Here is a 24,317-nt window from a genome sequence, read left to right as displayed (position 1 = left end):
CAAATTCTTGCAGAAATAATCCAGATTCCCACTGGGAGTGCAAACCTATCCACTGTTCCTGGTTAGCTGCCTCCCTCAAGGTGGACAATCAGTGTCTTTGTGAAGCCAAGCTGATGCCAACAGGCTGAGCTGAGAGTTGGTCCACCCGGCAGCCCCTCAGTCCTACTGCCTGAGCGGTGCAGATGGTCTGCCTCACTGTGGAAACAATGGATTATTTCAGATAAATATCATCATCATCATCATCATCATCATCATCATCATCATCATCAATGTTGGATTATCAGGAGTGCTGGAGTCTTTTCTTGGTGGATTATGGATGTTCAAAATTGGATTTCACTTGTCTGGATAAAACATCACCAGCTCTTTGGGATTGCCTGACTACAACAAGGATTCTCCATCAGCTGAGAGGTAGGCCACAGTTTTTCCTCTTTTCTGACCAAAACATTGTACATTCTGCCCAGTTAAACAGCCACGTGTATTGAGCTGCTTATTACCTGGCTACATTTTGAGACCACAGTTTGGATCAAGATTGTTAGAAAAATTTGATTGAGGAGGCTGACATTTTTGACTCACCATTCCACCAAACAAAGATGTTTAAGAGGTTTTAAATTGTCAAGAAAAAGAACTCAGATCAGAAGCAAAATGTCACAGCACTGCTTCAGTATGTCTCCTAATCCATTCTGACCTTTCAAACAAACAAGGATGACAAAAGCTAAAACTAAGACTTGATTTAGCTCCTGAATCCAAGTTAACAATCTGCTACAGTCCAGCATCTTTTTCTCTTTCCACACAGTCACACTTTCTGTCTCTGTTAGGATTGGCCCCTCCAAGAAATATAGACTGAACAAGAGACAAGAAAAAAACATTTGATTTTTCTTTAATCTTGTTTTCTCAATCAGTCACTCTACAAAGTTGGCAAAATAAACTGCTTTAATTTAAGTCCTGGGGGGCGGGGTGGGGAGGGGGGCTGTCAGTGAGTCAGTCAGGGAAATTAGGCAGAATTCAATGTTAGACCACTTAACATGCTTTATTTCAGCATTCAAAATAATTAAAAACATCTCAATTTATTATACATATACAAAATAGGTACAGATCCTTGTGGTGTTTTCCCCCATGGGTGTGTCTGTCTGCCTTCTCTCACAAAGTCTTTGCTGATGGCTCTCTTTCTGTGCATTTTGAAAATCTGTTTGATTGCAATTTTTTTGAGAAACTTCACCCTTCGCACAAGAAAACAAGAAAGAAACTACAACAGATGTGTGGATGAAAGGCTGGAGAAGAATTTAGATGACAGAAAGGTGGTGGGGAGGTTCAAAACATAAAACCAAAAAGTATTATGAAGAGAAGACAAGCGGATCCACTTTTCACTTGAGCTCAGAAACAGAGCTAGAGATTGATTGGCAGCACTACCAAGGCTGGAAATAGAGGAAGTCTGTGTCAGTCTGGCACCAAGAATAAAAGCTGTGGTTTCATTTTAGCACCAAGAGGGCCCTGCCACACCAGAGCGAGCTCAACATTACAGAACAGCAAAGCCATACTGCACGGCCAGGAGACCTCAAAGAAAGAATAGCACCTTAAGTTTTAGCTGTTCCTGCTTCTGTTAAAGTGTCAGTAAACCTTGACTACCCCACCGACCGCCACAAATACTGCAGGCTTCACTTTAAAAACACTGGGCCCTTTTTTTTACAGCTGGAATTCCTTGCTTTTCTGAGGTAGCCATAGGATTTTTTCTTTCAAAAAAGAGGTTTAAACCCATGTTTCTCTGCTGGTGGTTTTAATGTGACTTTTCTTAAAAAAGGGTAAACTTGAAAGGAACAGACAAGAATGCAACAACAACAACAACAAACAAAATCACGACAGCTACAACATCAGCGGATGAGGAGGAGGGAGTTGTCAGTGTTGTCTGGGGCAGGTGGAGAGGTTGGGGGGGGGGGCAGAACAACAGAGACAAACATGGCTGTCAGTTTCACCGTTTATTCATCAACACCTGAAACGTGGTACAAAGCAATTGGGTTCTGTCTGTTGGGACTGTCCTTTCATTCCTTTCACCGCAGTGGTGTATAAAAATACAAAAGTCACCTGTGTGTTTCTGTTGGTTTCTGTAAACTCCAGAGTGGCCTGGTTTGGCTGGATGAAGAGGGGAAGTAAATTTTTACACTTTACAGAAGCATATATTATTTTCTTGTTGCCAGTGAAACAAAATGTCTTCTCTACAGGATCCTTGGTGTTGGTGATGGTTTAAAAAAAACAAAAAAAAGAGTCAGAAACAAAAAAAGTAGTGGTCCCAAAAACGACGATGCAGACTCCGCCACATCGCCGCCATCTTGTTGAAGTGCAGGTTTTAGGCAAAGTGGACCATTGGAACAACGGCCGAATGGGAACTCGTAGAATCACGAGCGAGGGGTTGGATTTTTCAGAAAAATGGCATTAGAGAAACGTTTTGGTGGGATTTTTTTTAGAGAGAGATGACTGTTAGAAAAAATATAACACACACACACACACAACAACAATTTCAAGTCCAGATTTCTCTTTTTACAAGAAACAGACGGGTCCAACTTCAAGGCCGAACTCTTGGTCTGGAGCACCAACATCCATAGGAGCGATATCAATGATGGGCAGGCGAGATGTTTTCGATGTCTTGTAGTCAATGACTGTCTTGCCCCATGTACCGGTGTGTGACTGGAGAGAGAGAAGAAAAGAGGAGAGTCAGGGTCAAGATTGTAATTCACCACAGCATAGTTAATGCTGGAAATATCAAAATTTCTCCACTTTCTCCACTCTACGCCTGAACTTTTGTTTGAACAAATGAACTGCAAGACTGGCTACAGCAGCTAGCGGGCATGTTTGATGTCTGATGAACACTTTCATGTCTTTGCTATCTGACTCAAAATCACTGGTGTATACTACCAGGGACTTGTATATGCATGCTAAATTGTGAAGTCTGACTTGACCTCCTTGCTAACATTGAAGGTTTAGCATTTCATTCATCTTATTCATCCGACAGTGGGCCTAAAGTTTCCTCACCGTGCATCCATCCTCCAGGACGCTGTAGGTGAAGCGGCTGTTGCCCTCGGCTCTGATCTCGATCTCGTTGGAGCCCTGGAGGAGCAGGGCCTTCTTGAGGTTGCCGGCAGTGGCATCCATGTAGGCAACGCTGTTCTTGCAGTGGTAGGTGATGTTCTGGGATGCCTCGGTGGACATGAGACGCAGGAAGGTCAGCTGGATGTTGACATCCTCAGGCAGAGAGCCCTCGCTGCCATACTCGAACTGTGCAGGAGAGAGGAGGGAGAAGAAGTTACTGACTGAACTGTGAGGGGAGAGGCATAGAATTGGAAAACTTAGGAAGAATTGAGAAAACAAGAATGAAGTGAGAAGAAGTGAAATTGAGAGGAGTAGAGGAAGGAGGAACTGAGATGGAAGCTGCCCTAAGTAGGGATGGATTTGGATGTAAAGGGAAGGGGGGGGGTAAAGAGAAGCAGAACAAACTGAGAGGAGGTGGGATCAAGGGAGAAAGTGTCCTCTTTGGTGGGTTTAACGTATTTACCTGGAAGCCATCGGTCATAGCCTCTCCGAACCAGACGTGCTTCTTCTCCTTGATGTTCTTGCTGACGTACCAGTTCTTCTGGGCAACCTCGCGCTGAGTTGGAGCTATGCAGGTCTCTCCAGTCTCCATATTGCAGTAGACCTTGATGGCGTCCTGAGTGCAGCCCTGGTCAGGGTCAATCCAGTACTCGCCTGGAGAGTTTGGAGAGGAAAAGTCAGAACCTCAGCAAGCTATTTGTCCTCTAAGAAGATGTTCCAATCCTAAATGTGGTAATTGCTTTAATGTTGTCGGAAATGCTGCCATCTACCAATATCCACCTTCTGTTAAGGCCTTTACTCACCGCTCTTCCAGTCAGGGTGGCACATCTTGAGGTCACGGCAGGTTCTGGCGGGGTTCTTGCGGGTTCCGTCGGGGCTGCGGATCTGCTCGATCTGCTGGCTCAGGCTCTTCAGGGTGCTGTCCACCTCCAGGTCACGGTCACGGAGAACGTTAGCATCATCAGCACGGAACATGCGGAAGGGATCGGGGGCCTTCTCCTGAGGCTGGGCGATGAAGCCAAGGTCGAATCCACCGCCAGGGGCACCTGGTGCTCCGGGAGGTCCAGGAGGTCCAGGAGGACCCTGAGAGGCAAGTGGGGGAAGAGGAGGAAAAGAAGAGGTTATTTCAATGCGGGCAGAAGCCTTGTGGTGTTCCTACAAAACCACAACCTCTATATAATGAATGAATGAGAAGCCAGAGGACAGATGAATGGATGGATAGTTAGACTGTTGTCTGAGACTTACAGCAGGTCCCATCTCTCCAGAGCGTCCACGAGGTCCAGGAGGTCCAGTGGGTCCAGGCAGGCCAGTCATACCATCCTTACCAGGAGAACCAGCAGATCCAGATGGGCCCTGCAAACAACAGAAAGTTAAACCTTAAAGTCTCTGACTCTTGAGGTCCTTCCAAACACTTTGAGACACGGAAAATAGCAAATATTAAAATGCAAAACCCTTCAAACTGCTCCAAGCACTTAAGTATCGTGTGGTGTGTTAACTCACTCTAGGTCCAGCAGGTCCAGCAGCACCAGCAGGTCCCTGCTCTCCAGAAGATCCCTGTAGGTTAACAAACATAAACAGGGGTTAGAAATAAAGTGTGCAGATTGAACATATCACTTAAAGTAGTTCTGTTGGTGTGAGTGTAAAGTGACATACGGGAGGTCCAGGAGGTCCCTGCATGCCAGTGAATCCTCTGTGTCCCTTCATGCCTCTCTCTCCAGCCTCTCCGGTCTCTCCCTTGTCTCCACGAAGTCCGTGAGCTCCCTGTTAGAGGGAAGAAGTCAGTGAAAAGTGTTGTTTTGCCTTCCTCTTCATGCTGTTACATCTTTTGTAGTGGTCTATTAATGGTGCTGATGTTGTTACTTACAGCAGTGCCACGAGGTCCAGCAGGGCCAGCAGGGCCAGCGGGGCCAGCAGGTCCCTGAAACACGCAAAAATCAGTTAAATGCAGAGGCAGGTCTCCCGCCCACAGTAGATGTTGTATCAATGGATAACTTTGATTAACATATACTGACATTCATATTTTCATTAAAAGACAACAACTAAACTAAAAAATAATTTTGTCACTCACGGTCTCTCCACGGTCACCATTCTTTCCGGCGGGTCCGACGGGTCCAGGGGCACCAGGGGGTCCAGGGGCACCAGGGGCTCCGGCAGCACCACTCTCTCCACGGTCTCCCTAAAACGCAAACAAAATCATTTTTTTTCATTTCACCGGCTTACATAATATTATACTACAAAATATCTGTATTTTATCACCATGGTCCATCCAGTCCTATGTTCAAGGGCTGCAATGATGAAAAAGGCTCAGATAAAACCAAATATCTTTCCTCTTGGATCTCAATGACGGCCATTGATTTTTGTCCGAAAAAAATTACAAATATGCAAGATTTGGTGAATCTGGCAACTGTCAGCTTTACAAAACATATCAATACTTGCAGGTGGTATAACTCTGCTCTATGGCAGCCATATTGGAGGCCGTTAAGTCTGACAACAGCTGAAAATTATGTTTCTATCCATGTCAACAGATTTTTTACAGACACATGGTTCTGATTTTGTGTAATATCGGCAGCTCTTCGGCTAGGTAACTGCAGTTGATGCGCAACTAAGCATCACTGTATCTAGCAGAGGCCAGTGCATTTAACGTGTTGTTTGCTAAATGACCTTGGAGGCTAGGTTAGCGAGAGCTAGAGAACTAGAGCTACAGACAAAGTTTATTGTGCCAGTGTAACTTTCATTTGGAAAAAAAATCGAGTCTAGCTGTTAGCTGTTCACCTTGACTGAGAATGAGATTGCTCTCTAGTGCTAGTGAGTTAGCGATGATGTCATTTGACTCACCTTGGGTCCAGCAGCTCCATCGCGACCAACTGCTCCCTCATTTCCAGGGGCTCCCTAAAACACAAAGCAGATTAAATGATTACTCACACCAGTATACAAAAGGCAGACAAATAGACTTAGTGAACAGGTATGATTGATTCTTCATACCTCACGTCCAGGCTCGCCAGGGGCTCCAGCCAGGCCAGGGGGTCCCATGGGTCCGGGAGGTCCACGCTCACCACCAGGACCACTTGGTCCCTGCTTTCCAGACTCTCCCTGTGAGTGACACAGCCACAGTCAGTCCAGTCCAGTCATAATAATATCAGTTACTTTTCTAACTAATTGAAGTTTATTGCTCAATCTATTTTTATTTGAGGATAAACTTTAGAAACATTGCATTCTCCTTGCTGAAGGCCACACAGTGTTAATGGACTGAACCAGAGATGAATCATATTCCCCAATCATTCTCAGTGGTTTTGGTTTCATTGTCACATCCTCTAGAAGTGGTTATTGATCATTCTGGGTTTGGTGTCATGTTTGATTCTATACATGATATTGCCTTGTTATAGACGTTTGGAAATTCTGGTTACACCAGATCCACTGTGAAGTTTCTAGATTTATAGAGTAACAATAGGAATTTACAGCAGGTCCGGGCAGGCCAGGGAAACCTCTCTCTCCTCTCTGTCCAGGCAGACCAACAATACCACGCTGTCCAGCAATACCCTGAGGTCCAGGCAGACCAGCACTACCCTGCAGGGATAGACAAAGAGAGACAAAGTGGTTAGACATCAAAGTGTAGGGCAGCAACCAATAGCTAAATAAGGTCTGCGTGTTGCCTGTGAAATTGTGGAGACTTAACTAATTCATTGCTATTAAATAGAGGGGATAATTTAGTTGGTGTCAAATAAGTTATTTATTGGCAACCAATCATTTGGTTCTGTGATAGAGGGTTCCTTCCACTAGTAGTCTTGTTTGTTTTGAGGATTTCACATTAAAGACAACTTACGGGAGCACCCTCGGCACCAGGGCTACCCTTCTCTCCACCAGGTCCTGGGGGTCCAGCAGCACCCATCTCACCAGTGCGACCAGCAGGTCCTGTCTCACCACGGTTTCCTTTGGGTCCCTCTTTACCAGCAGGTCCAGCAGGTCCAGGAGGTCCAGGGTTGCCCTATAGGAGGCATACAACACTGTTAAAAACTGTCCTGGACATTAAGCCCTGTCACAAGAACAAGAAGTGCTAATAACATTAGAAATAGACTTACAGAGGGGCCGGGAGGTCCAACTCTGCCAGCAGCACCAGGGAAGCCAGTAGCACCCTAAGGAGACAGATGTGCATTAGTTGACTGTGGCTGGGGAAATTGCCATATCAAGTCAGTGCACACATTAAAAAAAAAAAACAAAGATGAATCCAGAATAAACAACAGGCTTTTGCAATAAAAAAAATAACTGAACTAAAACAACTGAATAAAAACATGTTTTATAGTGGACTGTCTACTACTGTAAATGTAATAGAGTAAGAGAAGGACAAAGTAGAGGAAGAGTGGTGACTTACAGGAGGTCCACCGGGTCCACGGGCTCCCTTAGGGCCAGTGTTTCCAACGGGACCCTGAAAAGACACACTATAGTGTTAGCCAACATAGCAATGTAGCCACAGAGACTTCTGGTGTTCACTCTAAATTGAAGGATTTTCTGCACATCTTCATATTATAATGAGTATGAATGTATGAGTTTACAAACCTGAGGTCCAGGAGCACCAGTGGGTCCAGCAGGGCCGGGGGCACCAGCATCTCCCTTAGCACCATTTTCTCCAGCCTCTCCCTTAGCACCAGGCTGTCCATCAGCACCCTGTTGCGGAATGATGATGTATGGAGAGAGAGACAAATGATTTCTCAGTAAATTCTGCATTGAAGCTTCAAGCAAAAGAAAAAGAATTGATGAGGGAATCCAGGACATTCATGAAGAGGTGACTTACAGGAGGTCCAGCGAATCCAGCAGGTCCAGGTGGTCCAGACTCTCCACGCTCACCCTAAGGAACAGGAGGGGTAAGAAGAGTCAGCCAAGGACTTCAACATTCAGTTGTCATTCAACTAAGAAAATTGGGGCTTCATCTTCTGGTCCTGACAGACAAATAGACAGGTACTTACAGGGGCTCCGCGGGCTCCAGCAGGTCCAACAGGTCCAGCAGGACCAGGCTCTCCCTTGTCTCCAGTGGCTCCAGCGGGTCCAGGAAGTCCAATTGGTCCAGTCAAACCACGGGGTCCATCCTTACCAGGAGCTCCATCAACACCCTTTACTCCTTGATCACCCTGGGTTATTGAATGGAGACAGGGAGTGAGGACTTCAAGGGGTTATCATACATCACATCCTGTAATACTGGATGCATTCTGTGGGTGATGCCACATCTGATTTGTAATTACTGTTTAATGTCGAATTACTATTAATAAAATGATGCAGAGTATGCCAGTGGTGTGGTGGTGAAATTCTGTGAAGCTGCTGTGGATGATGGTAATAGCTTTAAACTGGCCAAACTCATTGTAGTGGAATGTTTCTGCAGCTGTAGCGCATAAGATCTTTGACAGTCCTGGAAATGTTCTGTGAGTCGTACCACTCACAAGCAGTGACAAGTTACACACCATCCTATATACTGGGAATATTGAGAGTACTAGAAATACTGTTGTGGCTACTCACTCTGTCCCCACGCAGTCCTGGAAGACCAGCGGCACCGCGCTCACCAGGCATTCCCTGCAGTCCAGGAGGACCCTGGGCACCAGGAGCACCAGGTGCTCCAGCATCTCCCTAAGGAAGAGGAGGGAGGGGAAGAAAAACAAAAGCAAGAGGAGAAGAAAGGGAGTTAGATCCAATGAAATAGTAGAAAATGCTGCCCGATCTCTACTTGTGTGCCACATGACAGCACAGCAAATGAGAACTTTGCAGCCATCAAGATTGTCTTTCTTTCACGTCTCTCAGGTTTACCTTAGCACCATCGTTTCCGGGAGCTCCGGGGGATCCACGGGCACCAGCAGGTCCAACAGCACCAGGTGCACCACGCTCACCAGGGAATCCTCTGTCGCCCTGATTGAAAGGGGAGACAGAGAGTTGAATGAGCTGAAGTGAAAGTGCAAGAGTCAAGAAATCCTGAGGATCTATCTGATTCTGGATCACTTATGTATAAGATCGATGATATTTGACAAAAAGCAGGTACCAATGTTCGGTGGAAAGCTTTCATCCCAACACACTACACTATTTGTCTGTGTGAGAGACACTTTTCAAAACTTTCTGATCAATGTGTTTATGCCTTTCCTCGACATACTAAACATCCTCAGCTATAAAAGATCCATGCTATCTACATTGCTAAGTCATCCCCTTAGCATGAGCCTGTAATAACCAAATTCTAGCCTGTTAGCATTAAAATTCATGTGTTTGCTAGATGAAACTGGTGGCTAGTCAGATGATGTCAACCGAGTCTTTTGAAGTTCAAGTTTGGAGTGTTTGGACTAAAAACATGGGTAAAAGTCAAGCCAGTTCACTGTGTCACGGCAACCTATATTTGGAACCAAAAGTAGTTTTCGAGACAGTTCTCTTTAATTGCAAATATTACTGAATCCATTTCTATCAAAAAAACATAACTTTTGAAGAGTTTGAAACCTTGTTTGTCAAGATGCACTGACTGAAAATGGACAACTCTACAATGATGCTCCATTAACGGATGGTGCTTGAAGCAGACTGCTAAGTAACTAAGTAAATATGATGATGATGATGAAGGGCTACTTACTCTAGATCCAGCAGGTCCTGGGGCTCCAGCTTCACCGGGCAGACCCTAGATAGACAGAGAGGCAATTAATATGTTCATTTACTAGAAAGTTTCAATTTAATTAGGTATCCTTATCAACCATATCTCAGTCAGTACCTGCTCTCCAGGCTTGCCAGTCTCACCAATGGCACCCTGGGGTCCTGGAAGACCCTGGAAACCAGGAGCTCCAGCAGGTCCCTGCTCTCCTCTCTCACCAGCAGGACCCTGTAGAATTAACAATAGAAGGACTGTTAGAGCAAACTGAAAATGACCAGAAGGCACTGTGTGGTTATGACTTCTTGTGAGTAGCAGCATGTCGATGTTTAAGGATTTTGTAGCGAGACACCATCAAGTTTATGAGGGGTACTGTCAATGAGCCTTGCTAATGAGTTTATGTGGGGCGTGTGTGTGTGTGTGTGTGTGTGTGTGCTTTACTTACAGCAGGTCCATTGGCACCTGGGGCACCAACATCACCGTCCTTTCCAGGGGCGCCCTACATAGAAAGATGGCAGGCTTTTAGACACACAGCATCTTGCTTTTATGCATTACAGGAAAGCAGAATATAGAGCACAATAGATCAAAAGATGAAGATCGTGTAGGCAACTTACAACAGGGCCAGTTGGTCCCATTACTCCTCTCTCACCAGGCTTTCCAGCCTCACCCTAGACACGGGAGTAGAAAAGCACTATTACCAGGCACATTTTTTGTGACTAAAATAATCCTAAACATATGATCAAAGATACTGTGTAGCAGCTGAGACACATCACTTACAGCTGCTCCCTTGGGTCCGGGGAATCCCATGACTCCAGGCTGGCCTCTAGCTCCAACGGCGCCAGGGGGTCCGGGGCGGCCATCTTGTCCAGGGGCTCCCTGGAAAGGAGGATTAATTAAGGATTAACTTAAATAAACACAAAATGTAGCCATTTTGATTGAGATCAAATGTATTATACTGGACATAAACTTACAGAAGGTCCCAACTTGCCATCAGGTCCAGGGCTGCCAGGGCTACCAGTCATACCCTACATATAGAAGTCAGAGGTCAGAGGAGATCCTGCAAAGTGAATAAATGATGCTGCTAACAATTATGTGATAGACAGTTAGCAAGAATCTCACCTTAGCTCCGGGCAAACCAGGCTCACCAGTGCGGCCAGGCTCACCAGTAGCACCCTTAGGTCCAACAACACCGGGGGCACCGCGCTCACCATTGGCACCCTATGATGGGAGAGAAAGAAAGGAAAAGGGTAGAAGGATTAATTAAATTGAAAAGTAGAAGTACCTCAATACCTGTAACTAAAATGGAAGGACATGTCAAATGTGTGTGTGTGTGTGTGTGTGTGTGTGTGTGTGTGTGTGTGTGTGTGTGTGTGTGTGTGTGTGTTTAACTCACTTTGGGTCCAGCAGAGCCATCAGCACCAGGGAAACCACGACCACCAGGGGCACCCTGTAGAGAGAGTAAAGCATGTTTTAGCTTTATGACCTATTACCAAGATCCTGACCAAGATCCTGACATGTCCTTTATCATAAAGTCAGTCCATGCCAGCACTGTGATGTATGCTCCGGTGTACTCTGGGAAGAAATTCACAGTTGAGGCATGATGCACTGTGGGCCACATTCAGGCTCAGGATACTGTACAATATGCCAGATACTGTGTCAAAATGCTTTAAAATATCTTGAAATTATGCTCAGTTCCTGCAGCTCTATGTTTTCTGGCCTGCAGGGGGCACAAGAGAGTTTATTTACATGGCATAAATGAGAGGTTTGCATCATTTATGGCCGAAATTATGTATACTTGTACTATATGCAAAGGCAATATTTTGATCTTTTCCATCATTAGTGTTTGGTTTCATAGCAGAGGACAATATTTAATTATATCGTTCTGACTGGTAAGTGTTTTTTAAATTTAGAATCATATATGTTAAGACGACCCTGCAATCGGCTGGCGACCGGTTCAGGGTGTACCCCGCCTCTCGCCCATTGTAGCTGGGATAGGCTCCAGCCCCCCGCAACCCCGAAAGGGATAGGCGGTATAGATAATGGATGGATGGATGGATATGTTAAGACTGTAGCTGCTCAAAGGTAAGAATAATTTAAAATTGTCCCCTTTCAAGCAGATATTTAAAAAATACTTCTAAAATTCTGTGTGGAGACTTGATTTAAGAATACACCAACAGGCAGCCATCCCTCCTCATTACAATTCACCTTAAAGAATATAACAGTAAATAGAATAACACTGTGAAAACTATGTGAGATGCATACTCGCTCTCCAGGAGCTCCACGGCCTCCTGCAGCACCAGGCTCTCCTCTGGCTCCTCTCTTGCCCTCCTCACCAGGAGGTCCTGGGGGTCCTTGAACTCCTGGAGCACCCTGGAGAACACACACAAATGGCATAAGAGACCGAAAGTGTGTTCATGCATGTGCGTATACAGAGCTGCACTGTGCGTGGTGAACTTCAACTTACAGCCTCTCCCTTGGCACCGGCCTCTCCCTTGGCTCCTGGGGCACCAACCTCACCCTGAGGGAATCAGGCAAATAATCAAATACAAACAGACCAACAAAAAAATAATTCAGCTGCAAATGTCAGTCATCTGAAACACATAGACAAACACATGACAAATATTCAATAACTGGGACCGAGCTCAGGAACAAATAAAAACAAACAAACAAACAAACAAACAAACAAACAAACAAACAAACAAAAGCCTAAAAAAAAGCACAACATCTGACTTACACAGGGAGGAAACTAAAATAACATATTATGTTTAGTTTTGACTCAGTAGTATTTTATTTCTGCTTCACTATGTTTGGACCAAAGTGTTATTTTCAGTGATGTCTATTACATGGGTCAGATTTAAGAAAACACTATTTTGAGCTTTGGCTGGCACGTAGAGAGCTTCTACTCACAGTGTTACCCTTGGGTCCAGGGGCACCACCAGCACCCTGAGGTCCGGAGGGTCCACGGGGTCCAGGGAATCCGGGAGCTCCAGCAACTCCAGCAGCACCCTGCGGGGGGCAGTACACAGCAACAACACAGTCACATCATGCTACACTGAAACACAGCTGCTTTATCAGTGCATTTGAGCCGGAAAGGGATTCAAACCCTCAACTCTAATATGCCTATAAAGTAAATGTGTTGAGAGAGATACTCACAGGGGATCCCTTAGGTCCAGCGGCTCCATCATTTCCAGGGTTTCCCTGAGAGATGAAAGAGGGGAAGAGATTTTGATCAACTGAATCTGGTGATGTAGATGCTAACACATCACTAGAAAGGTGCATCCACCGAGAAAGTTTTGTTTTCTCTGATAATCGTTTTGTCTTCACTTGAAAAAAACGACACATCACTTGTGTTGTGATCACTTAATAGACCTGAAGAGTCTGATATAGAAGGTTATTGTTTGTACTTACAGCAGGTCCGGCAGCACCAGCAGGTCCGGGGTTACCAGGCTCACCACGGGCTCCAGCGGGGCCCTCGGGTCCACGAGCACCCTGGGGTCCAGCATCACCCTGGTGAGAGGGGAAACAAAGAGCAAGATTCAGTCAGACAATCATACCCAAGACTTGAACTATGACTTGCAGAGGGATGAAATATATTAGCATGACAAAAAAAGCAAAAGTTGTTGAAAGGAAATATGAAAGTGGAGGAACAGATCAGTGTATTTTTTGTGTCCACTGTCTTCAAATTAAAAATATCTATATATTAAAAAGTCACCATGGTGGCGTCTTAAAGAGCACTTGTCATCCATTCCTGCAACCAACCTCATTACAAAGCACCTAATAATTAGTAATATCAAACTGTATCGCTATATACTAATCTTCATAAAATGCATAGCTTTTGCAGTTGATATAAAAGACATTAAGTGTGTATCATCAACACACTCAAAAAATATTCTAATTTAATATCCATACTATAGAAACTTTTCATATATTACTACATAAACCAAACTTGGATGACCTTGCTTGACTCCCACCCCATGTGACCACTTTTACAACAAAGATTAAACTAGAGGACATCTACCTACTTATATGCTATGAGAAATGCGTCAATGCACTGCAAATAATGTTGGTATCTACTGACTGGTACAACCTATCTTGAGAAGAGAAGAGAAGAGAAGAGAAGAGAAGAGAAGAGAAGAGAAGAGAAGAGAAGAGAAGAGAAGAGAAGAGAAGAGAAGAGAAGAGACAGCAAAAAGATGTGTAGTCTTATTTTGGATGGTGAAAGCTGTGGGCGATTTAGCAAGATGCTGAGGGTTAAGGGCTTAAAAATTGTGTTTTATTGGCATGGACCATGTTGGATGCAGTAGTACCTTGGCTCCGGGGCCACCAGGGAATCCAGGGGGTCCAGCGGGGCCAGTGGGACCCTGAGAAGAAACAATAAGACAAAGAGATTCAGACGAATGTAGCAGATCCGTCTGGCCATGGCCAGTGCATCTTAAAGAACACATCAACTTAACCTTCATTTAGGCTTTAGAGAATGAAAGACTTACGGGAGGTCCAGCAGCACCAGCAGCACCATCGTTACCACGAGCTCCCTGCAGCACACAGACAAACATGATTGGTTGATCTCTTCACTGATCGATTACAGTAGCTGTATGTGTGTGTGTGAGTGCATGCCGGAGTGTGTGTGTGGACTCACAGCAGCTCCAGCTGCACCAGTGCGGCCTCTCTCGCCAGGCAGACCACGAGGTCCCTGAGACGGAGAAAGAAAGAGTCAATCAGCTTTCCTCTTTAAATGCACTGTAAAGGAGGGCAAATCCAACATGGCAGCTACTTGGCTCAGATGGGGTTTGTCATACTCACCATAGCGCCAGGGGTTCCATTCTCTCCAGGGGCTCCAGCCTCTCCCTAAACACACAATAACACACAAGCAGGTGAGGTGAGGTGATGAGGATGACAGAAATGTTAGCATCATTTGTCCACATCACTTGAACTAGCCAACATGGCTGCTACTAGCCAATAAGTGGCCAAAATGGCCGCAAATATGGCTACTACTGTACCCACAAATAATACTAATACCAAGACTTAGTTAAAGGGTGAGTCCAAAGGTTTCACACATCAGTACTTCAGTACTTCTACTACAAGCTCTAGCACTGCATTCACTATCACCATTGTTATTGGCACCACTGTTACAGCTGCTACCTCTGTTACTAGTGCCTCTGTTAGTGCTGCTACTATCATTACTTAAATGATACTTACTGATACTTTTACAACTGCTCCTGCTGCTTCTGTTATAGTGCTGCTAAGCTTATGTAAAACCTTTTTCTACATTGGTAAAGTAGAGGGACAATCACCTTGGGTCCAGCAGGGCCAGTGTCTCCCTTAGCACCATCCAGACCACTGAATCCCTACAGGGAAAGAGAGATGTACAGATGAAGTTAACAGTTAGGAGATGCTGCATTGTTAATTTGTTGAACAGGGATGTGAGCGCTGACTCACTCTGTGTCCCTTGATGCCGGGCAGACCAGGGGTTCCTGGGAAACCACGAGCTCCCTAGGGAAAAGATCAAACATAGGAGACATAATTTATTATCACAGTTCAATTTTTGTTTCCTACATTACATCACCAAGTATCAGACCGCCATGGCAACTCACCTGTGGGCCAGAAGGTCCACGCTCACCAGAGCGACCAGGTTTGCCAGACTCACCCTGAGGGAGAGAGAGACAGAGAAAAGGGATGAATGGCAGGATTAAGTTATTCTTTAATCCAAACTGTGATATGGATGCTGAATATGAGCAGATCCAGTTGACTCACATCCTCTCCGTTCTTTCCAGGGGGGCCGGCGGGGCCACGGGGACCCATGGCACCCTACAGAGAAAGAAACACACAAGGTCAGAATGGCAAGACACCACCTAGGTGCAATGCAGGTGTGCATCTGTTTCTGTGTTCCCGATACTCACAGCAGTTCCAACCTCTCCAGGCTCACCAGGGGGGCCAGTGAATCCCTGAGGTCCCTGCAGGGTGACACACACATAAACACATTCACTACTACACTTACAACACCAGTACTGTACAAATATACTGACAACACTCTCTCACTTTGATGTACATATGCACACATGAGCCACAGCTATCTGTCTGTGAGTCAGTGGGGTTTGTTTGTTTCATGGCTGCTGTCAGCTCACTTGGGTGGGAACAGTGGCAGAATTTTAAATACTGTTGTGATGAGAATAATCAAATACTATCTCCCTCTTTATATGGCAGGATTCTCTCCCAGTGACTGGTTATGTAACTCACTGGTGTATATTCAGAGTGAGCCCTGGCTAAATTCAATAACATTACAAAGCTGCTGAGGCCCGCTGCATTGATCACTCAGTCCAGATTGGATCCAGCCTTCACTGGCTTTACACCTCTGCAGGTGGGACTCGAATTTGAATTTTCGCCTTGCTTCATTTGTGCAAATCTGACTGCTGTGTTTATCAGCCATTGAACCGACTGTACACACGCTAGCTGTAAGCAAGTTAAGCTTGTTGTGTTTTCAGTTTAACTGAGCCTCTGACTGAAGTCAGAATGCTGCAGAGCTGCAGTTCTTTCTCTCATTTCCCTGTATCTTTTTCCCTTTCCCTCCAGTCTCTGTTCATTTTTGAGGCAGATTCATAAAGCCACAGGATACTTTTCAACCCATTTGTGTCTACGCCTGTCAGACACACTGACTTTGTAGTTTCATTAGGAAATGAACTGTGTAGTAGAATGTGGCACTGCCTTCATGCTTCGGAAAGGGTAGTGATGTCATGGTGAGGTACACACACTGCCCTCTCCTCCTCTATCCTCTCGCAGCTTCAGCTTTGAAACATGATGAGTTGAGGAAAGAGGAAGTAGTGTACTTACGCTGGGACCAGGAGCTCCAGGAGGTCCACGGGGTCCCATTGGGCCCTGTAAATAAACAAAGGCAAGATCAGACACTGCATCACCATGAGTGACAGTGAAATGATAGCGTGTGTGTTTGTGTGTGTGTGTCCTACCATGGGTCCAGGCACAGGCATGGCAGGGGATTTGTCATCATAGCCACCAGACATCTGAGGGGAGAAGTTCTGGAAAAGGCAAACGGAGATATAAATATTTCAATCCATCTGTCATGTGACATATAGTGTGAAAATATCAGTGTGGTTTGAGCTATCCCTGAAATGGATAAAAAAGACTTTTCTATATTGTTTTGTCCCTGAGCATTATATGCCAGTCATATGTAAAACAATTAATTTCCACAAGAAGCTCAAGAAACCATTTCTCTTCCTCTATAAGCATACACACTCAGAGGCTTATAGATCAAAGAAGCAAGACCTTTCCAATGAAATTTTCTAATAGATTTTGGAGCATATCCCACAACACACCAAAACATCTTCAATTATGTCTCAATCAAATCCTGAAAATTAAGATTCACAGAGAAGCACCCAAGCAAAACAGGTCAGATCCAGTCTCCCAATACCCAAATTCCCAATTAGTTTCTGCAATGTCCAACTCTGTCTGCTGTTTCCTATCACATCCCATCATTTTATGTGGGTAAACTGTTTGGTTCCCTTCATTTCTCTGTCAGGGGGAGTCATCCCACAACCCCTGACCTCATCACTTGTACTGTTGGTAATGTAGGATTTGTTGAGCTCTTTGGATGCTACTGCAGTTGCAGAGGCCACTGTGTGACACACTGCTGCACATGGAGAATATGCAGTCTGAGACCAGGTAAATCTAGGCTAATTCTGGCTCTGCTAGTTCACTGTATCAATGAGAATGGTTGTTGATATGTTGTTGTCAGTAAGAGCTATTTCAGAATGGGAGTCAATGGCACAAGTGAAACATTGCATGCTTAATTTGATTTCACAACTGTATTAAAGAAGCATGTGAGCTAGCGGTAAATTCTATACAACTATGCTAAATTAGATTGGGGTGATATGTTATATTAGTTTAGCCTAGTGAAATAACATGCGAGTCAATAAATTCTACATAAGAATGCAAAATCTGGCAGGAAATGTCAGCTCAGTATCTTAAACTAGAATGTGGCAATGTTGTATCAGTAAACAAAATTACAAGTCATCAGTAAACTGAATCATAGCATGATGTCAGTGATGTCAATGATAGTCAGGGATGAGTTGTACCCAAGCATGGAAGGTTAGACTGCGGTGATGTCATGTTAGCTTAGCCTAGTGAATTGTCATTAGCAAATTCTAAATACAGTAAGAATGCAAATTAGCCAGGGGATGTTAGTACAGTGTCCTGAGCTACAGTGACAGCAGGTGGGAATGATGGTTTTATATGCTAAATGAGGATGGATTCTATGCACGGTTAACATGGTAAATCTATCCATTCTACAAAAAAACAATCAGCTAATGGATCAAACAAGTTTCCTGAGCATGTATCCTCCCCCTCCATCCACCCTAATGAACTTCTGACCCTCTGACCCCAGGCTGAAAGCCAAACACCAAGTCAGTAATTTCAAGTTTCAGCTGTGAACGTGGAGTTCAGTTTCCCAGCTCTTCCTGCCCTCTGTGAAGTGGTGTTCCCACCCAGCATGCTCTTACTGGTTTATACTGGTGCACTTTCATATAATTCACAAAACAAAACAACACAATATATGCTCACTTTTGGAAATCTCTTGCTTTTCTAACAGAAGCACTGAGGTGCTCTTGTTGATCTGGTGTGAGAATGCAGTCCAACATCTACAGTACAGTGATTTGCCTGACCACCACAGAAGAAGTCACTGTTACTGACACTAGCAGGCTGATATGATGCCACAGCCCTGTCCAATTAATGAGCTACACATAAGTCATGTGACCTCTGTATCCAGTCTTGGTCAGCTTAGAACTGGTCATTTTAGACCTAAATGAGTCAAAAAAACAAAACACCAGGAAATAAATAGACAACAACTTACTCCGCCAAGGCCGGGGGGTCCAGGAGGGCCGGGAGGTCCAGGCAGTCCAGGCTGGCCGGGGATACCATCGTTGCCAGGGGGACCAGGAAGACCCTGCAATGGCGGCGGGAGAGAGACAGAAAGAATGGGTCAGCCTCAAGAGTCAGACTGACCTGAAGAGTCACCAGGGCTCGAATGCTAGCACATCCATAGACAAACAGAGGAAACACAACATCCACCTCAGTCTGTTCGAAATCCTTATGTATAATATTTCATTTCCTATGTGTGTCTCGACAGGCTCACTGGCTCCCTATAATGATGAGAGCAGCATAACACCTGGAAGAGCTGCAGTTTATTAACCTCTAAGACTGACCATGTGACCGACCAGGAACAGACTGGTAGTGGTTATGTGACATCAGGATACAGAAACTGGGTAAGAACAGTCATTGACCTTTTGCAGGAAACTACACTTATTCTGTAGGAAATTAAATGATCATGAAAAAATCTAAATAAATGATATAAATAATACATTATAAATAATATCATGAATATATTATAATAATCATTACTAAAAACATGTAATTATAGATGATGATAATAAATCCCTTTCCTGACTCAGCTGAAGGTGAGCTGACCTGCCAAAATAAAACAGCCAAAGTCTTTTAGCTGCATTCATATTATTTAATACAGCTAACTAAAGGCATCTCTGCAACTGGGTGAATCAAATCCCATTATGACAAAAATTGAATTAAATGATCAAATCAACACAGAGATCTGGAAAAGAATAACGATAATAACAAACAAGTGGCATCACCACTGCAAAAGCAACCCCAAACATAGCTGGAGATTTTTCCATAATTCACATAAAACCACCTTTCCAGTTTTGGAAAGTCCAAATACTTGATTTGCTTACAAAAAAGCAAAATCTCTTCCTGAGTTTCTAACTTCCAACCAAGCAAAGTATCTACTTCCTGTCCTGCTCCAAACAGCTTCACCCTCAGTCTGCATGTTTCAACCTGACCCCAACATGTTTTCAGTTCAGTCGCTGATCATTTCACTGCTCTCAGTAAATGATGAGCCCTGTTAAAGCAAACCTCTTGCTTGAATTTACTTTACAATCATTTCTAGAAACAAGGGCTAGTAAGTTAATTCAGAGGTAGAATACAAGCAGTATCCTTCAGTGCAGTTTAAAGGAAATATATGTACAATTTACTTTTGTATTTCTATTTTCTGGGACTTTTAAGACGAATTGCCAGACCTGAACTCATTTGGACCAGCTGCTGTTTACACAGTGGCCTATCAGTAACAGGAGTGCTCTTGTTGCACTTTGCTTTGATGTAAGTAAGATTTTAAATGCTGGACTGGGCTCAATCATCTGTCCTATTTCCAAATGTTCCTGAAAGACAAATCACCTAAACGCATCACACCTTTGTCAGTATGGCTGCTTCAGCTCCTTCATAAACACACAAGAACCTACTCAGAATACCACACTGTGAACACATCACGTGGCCCTCAGCCAACCAGAAATCAAACAACTGATAAGTGATTCATAAGAGGAAGAGAATGTGAACCTACCCTATCTCCCTTGGGTCCGCGCTCTCCCTTGGGTCCCTGTAAGTTAAGAAAAAACAAAAAGACAGTGTCTCAGTGCATGATTAAACTAAATCATGTAGCTGATATATCAGAATGTGATTCACATGCTTAATGATGTGTCTGATCATTAGTGATTATAAGGTCCAAACCACCTATTCATCAATGATCAGTAATCAATATTACTATCAATAGTTAAAATGAACCCATTAAGTCTGTTTCTTTCATTGAATTGTATTTATGTGATGATGATCATGATCAATACAGAGTATATGAAGATCATTAGACAAGAGTGATTGATAAAATGTAGTCTTTTACAGTCATTTGAATGATGAAATAATCAATATTTACCTCAACTTGAGGCTCCTGGAAGCCTGCAGAGAGAGGAGACACAGACAGACAATTATGATTATGAAATAAACACACACACAGTCACTCACACATGCACACACACCAAGAAATCATGAAATCATGAATTTAGAGGCAGACTTTGTGACAGCAAGGTGAAAAAATGTGTTTCTGATGCTGATAATGTGTTTAGTAATGTTGGACACACAAGGAAAGACTGGAAGAGTTTGTATGCTTTACACTTCTGTAAGGAGACAAGGAACATGAACAAGAAAAGGGAAGAAAGTGATGAGTGAATGCAGTGGAAAAACTGGTGGAGAAAGGAAAAAAAGTCAAGTAAAGAAAGAAGAGGTGAGGAAGTGGAGATGGGATACCGTCGTCGGGGCAGATGGGGCAGCACTCATCGTGGGGGATGACGGGGTTGGGGCAGTCTGTTGTGTCCTCGCAGATGACCTCATCGCACATCACTGTGCCGCTGTCGCACACACAGATCTGGCATGGCTCTGGTTTCCACACATCCCGGTCCTCAAACACCCGGCCGTCCAGGGTGCATCTTCCGTCCGTGCCTGAGGGGGCGACACACAGAGAGACAGGTGAGACACCTGAACACGCGCACATGCACATGCACATGCAACATGAACCTGAACAATCCAATAAACAAATTAGCCCGTATATGTGAGCTTATTTTAGAAAAAGAAAACAAACAAACAAAAAAAAAAGTAATATGAGACAAACTTTTCAAACTCCATTCATCTTCAGCTATTAAAATGAATAAAATAATTTATAAATAAATAAAAAGTAAATGTTCATTTTTGTGGCGTTTAAACAAACAGTTTTTCCTTAAAATGCTCAAACCTTTCCTTTAGCCTATAGCATTAATTAAAAGTGACATCTGAATAAAACCAAATAATAATATCAGAAATGTATATTTCATAGATTTGATAACAGCTGGGACCTACACAGGCCTATGATTTTGTTTGCTATAGAACTTTTAGCATTAAAGTTCAGTTTCAAAGTGCTGCACGCTGAGAAAATACGTCAAAGGAATACATATATTGACACAAAAATTATGACCATGAACAGAGGAAATGGTGAAGACAGGAATCCTAAAACATCCAGCTAGAGAAGTGAGTGTTGGGGAAGGTTTGGACAGGAAGTGGTGACCTCAGAAATAGACCAAAGAGGACAGGTTGAGGTGAGAGAGAGGGCAGCGGCGCGCTGCGTCTGGACGCGCGTCGCCTCACCAAGACACACGGACCAAACGCGTTTCCCTTTAACAGCAATAAAAACTGCTCTCACTCAGTCATATTTTCCGACCTGAGCTGCCTCACCGATGCTGCTGTGGTCCTCTTAGCGAAACTGAACCCAAAGCTGGGGCTCCTTTTAGGGCTTCTAAATGCAACGTGCCAAAGTGCTGAGCTCAGAGGGAAAAGCTGCAGCGCTGTAGACTGTCGGCTTGGCAGCAGCTGGTGGAAACGTAGTCCGCATGTGTTTGTAATTAGAGGAAACAAAAAAAGAGTGGAAAGAAGAAGAAAAGGAGGAGGGAGAAGGGAGGCGGTGTGGGGGACGTGGCGGCCAGATGTGTCGGCAGATCTGAGAGGAAGCCTCTGGGTGGCGCTGTGAGACCGTTCAGATGGTCAAACCACATCTGCTTCAGATAGACCGACAGACAGACAGGCAGGCAGTTAGGCAGGCAGGCAGCTGAGTTCTTTCCAGACAAGAGGAACATCTGGAAAAATTGAATTTCAGCTCCTTGGTTCTTGTTTCCAGAGCTGAGCTGATTTTCTTTGTCCTCTTACAGCAGGAAAATGTTGTGTCTAAACACAGACAGAGGCCTTTGTTCCCCTGAGTCTCTGTAGTCTCTTTTTAAATACATCTGAGCTTTTGTAAAATCTGTTACAAGGTATAAAGAGGAAGCTTGCTCAGGTTATAGAGGTCAGATGTTTCCAGTAGACAAGACTATGCCTGCTCAGCTCCTTCTCTCTCTCTCTCTGGTTTCTCCCTATGTGACTCTCTTGCTCACCTGGCCAACTCAACACTTGGCTCCAGGCAGTGAATTACTCTGCCACATCAATCAGGCCTGTGAAAAGCTTCCCCTGTCTGCCTCGTGTCTGCTGAAAACGGGTGAATCTTTACTGCCGATGGCGTGCAAAGGCCGTTTTTTCTCCTCCAGTCTCCAGTCTACATCCAAAACAGTGGGGTTTACCACCTTTTCAAGCTTAGATCAACCTTTGTGAGGGTGGGGTGCAGGCAGTGTAGTCTGCAGTCTGCTGTTTTTCTGAAAATACTCCAGCTGTTTTTGGGTTCGAATGTGATTAAACATGCATTTGTGCTAGTTTCTGTTAGGAACCCTTGCCTGGAGGAAAGCCTGGCAAACCTGCAGCAACTCGCTCTGCATGCATGGGGGAGGTGGGGGTAGAGAGACATAGACAAGCACAAGGAGAGGGAGAGAGAGAGGCCTTCTTGAGATGCCCAGTGCATTACGCACACCCTGTACTGTACTGTAAAGTACAAGCTGCCCAAGCTTATCTATCTATCTATCTATCTATCTATCTATCTATCTATCTATCTATCTATCTATCTATCTATCTATCTATCTATCTATCTATCTATCTATCTATCTATCTATCTATCTATCTATGTGGAGACAAAGGAGCAGCACGCATCAAAGTTCCTATTTCTAGTTCAAACTTTTTCTTTTTTTCTCTGTCTAAGATCTCAGCAGCCGTCCACCCAACGTAGAGAGAATCCACTTTCAAAAAACAATGAAAAAAAAAGTGGAAAAAAGGGTTGAGAAGCTCCAGTAAACAGTGATGAAACTTACGGTCGTCCTCGCCCTGCGCTCTGACCAGGAGCACTGCCGCGCTGAGCAGCAGCGCCAGCCGCAAATCCACAAAGCTGAACATGTCTAGATGCCACTAGACATGTAGACTCTTTGAGGCAAGAGAGGAAAAAGTTGGGGGTGTTCTCTTTTTCTGCTACACTCCACTCATACACGGGTGTTTGGGGCAGGGTCCGCTCGTCTGTTCACAGTCCTCCTGACCCCAGCAGAAAACTCCCTACTGCCTACACTCACTTTCCACCAGGGTTTTTATATGGGAGCCTGAAGAACTGGGAGGTGCTGGGGACTGCACCGATTGGGGACGCACCCTCATTACCCAGCTGCTGCTGCTCACGTTTAGGGAAGACAAGAATGGACCCCTCCTTCAAAGAAAGAAAAAAAGCAGAAGAAAAGAGAGAAAAGAAGAGGAAAAATCAGCAGGTCCCTCCTTCCATAATTCCACAGCAGAAGGGTTTGGAAAGGGGGGGCTGAGCATGAGGAAACCTGATCCTGAAGAGCATCGGAGGGTCGGAGGAGGATCTCCTCCTCCAGCAGCCATGGGCTTTATCCAGATTTTATTTCTGGTTCTGGTCTACTTCCTGACTCACTTTGATTTTAGTTCAATTGTAGACTGCTTCTGGTAGTCTCACTTCAGTTTGAGCTGTTCAGAGCAGTTCTAGCTCTAGATGAGGTTGACTTCCCAAACTCATGTCTCAGACCTGCACAGTTTTAGTCAGTTTTGGTGTATTCAGCAGGGTTCTTGGACTTCTCTTAAATTGGGTTTTGGTTGTAGGTTTTTACTTATCCGAGGTGTTTGGTTTGGTTTGTTTTGGTTTGGTTTAGCTTAGCTTGTATTTTTGCTTCTGTTGTTAATTCAATTCTGATCAGTGTGGAAGTTTGACCTCAGGTTTGGAAAATCTCATTGCTGGCATTGTTCACGTGACTTAAACTAAATTTAATGTTACAATCTCTTGCACCAAAACTAAAACTAGAGTTTTGATAAGAACTTGTTTATACAGTGTGTGATGTCATTGACAGACCATCAC

The 24,317-nt window shown here is 44.3% G+C and overlaps 1 protein-coding gene across 2 annotated transcripts; it reads right to left on the bottom strand.

Moving 5' to 3' along the window:
• Window positions 1-1,957: 1,957 nt before the first annotated feature.
• On the bottom strand, window positions 1,958-23,514 carry col1a1a (collagen, type I, alpha 1a). Of its 2 annotated transcripts, XM_070980632.1 has the most exons (49): window positions 23,275-23,514; window positions 20,825-21,016; window positions 20,454-20,476; window positions 20,088-20,123; window positions 18,534-18,626; window positions 16,636-16,704; window positions 16,502-16,546; window positions 15,574-15,627; window positions 15,428-15,481; window positions 15,268-15,321; window positions 15,113-15,166; window positions 14,968-15,021; window positions 14,477-14,521; window positions 14,313-14,366; window positions 14,164-14,208; window positions 13,984-14,037; window positions 13,085-13,183; window positions 12,830-12,874; window positions 12,584-12,682; window positions 12,141-12,194; window positions 11,939-12,046; window positions 11,070-11,123; window positions 10,796-10,894; window positions 10,648-10,701; window positions 10,454-10,552; window positions 10,291-10,344; window positions 10,122-10,175; window positions 9,800-9,907; window positions 9,665-9,709; window positions 8,866-8,964; window positions 8,581-8,688; window positions 8,037-8,198; window positions 7,865-7,918; window positions 7,630-7,737; window positions 7,445-7,498; window positions 7,155-7,208; window positions 6,899-7,060; window positions 6,535-6,642; window positions 6,061-6,168; window positions 5,914-5,967; window positions 5,147-5,254; window positions 4,943-4,996; window positions 4,732-4,839; window positions 4,579-4,632; window positions 4,324-4,431; window positions 3,882-4,161; window positions 3,542-3,732; window positions 3,022-3,264; window positions 1,958-2,676 (listed from the first exon to the last, which is right to left on the bottom strand). In XM_070980632.1, exons 1-49 carry the CDS (start codon window positions 23,354-23,356, stop codon window positions 2,530-2,532), a joined length of 4,344 nt encoding a protein of 1,447 aa, XP_070836733.1. In that variant the 5' UTR covers window positions 23,357-23,514; the 3' UTR covers window positions 1,958-2,529. The 2 variants fall into 2 exon arrangements, with proteins under 2 accessions (XP_070836733.1, XP_070836734.1); XM_070980633.1 differs by lacking the exons at window positions 4,732-4,839; window positions 4,943-4,996; window positions 5,147-5,254; ... (1 more) ...; window positions 6,061-6,168; window positions 6,535-6,642 and having other exon boundaries at window positions 7,043-7,060; window positions 23,275-23,473.
• Between the last annotated feature and the right edge of the window lie 803 nt (window positions 23,515-24,317).

This window comes from Chaetodon trifascialis, chromosome 15 (genome assembly GCF_039877785.1).
Source record: "Chaetodon trifascialis isolate fChaTrf1 chromosome 15, fChaTrf1.hap1, whole genome shotgun sequence".
Taxonomy (NCBI): domain Eukaryota; kingdom Metazoa; phylum Chordata; class Actinopteri; order Chaetodontiformes; family Chaetodontidae; genus Chaetodon; species Chaetodon trifascialis.
Note: the sequence above shows the minus strand (reverse complement) of the source record. Positions and strands in the feature narration are given on the sequence as shown.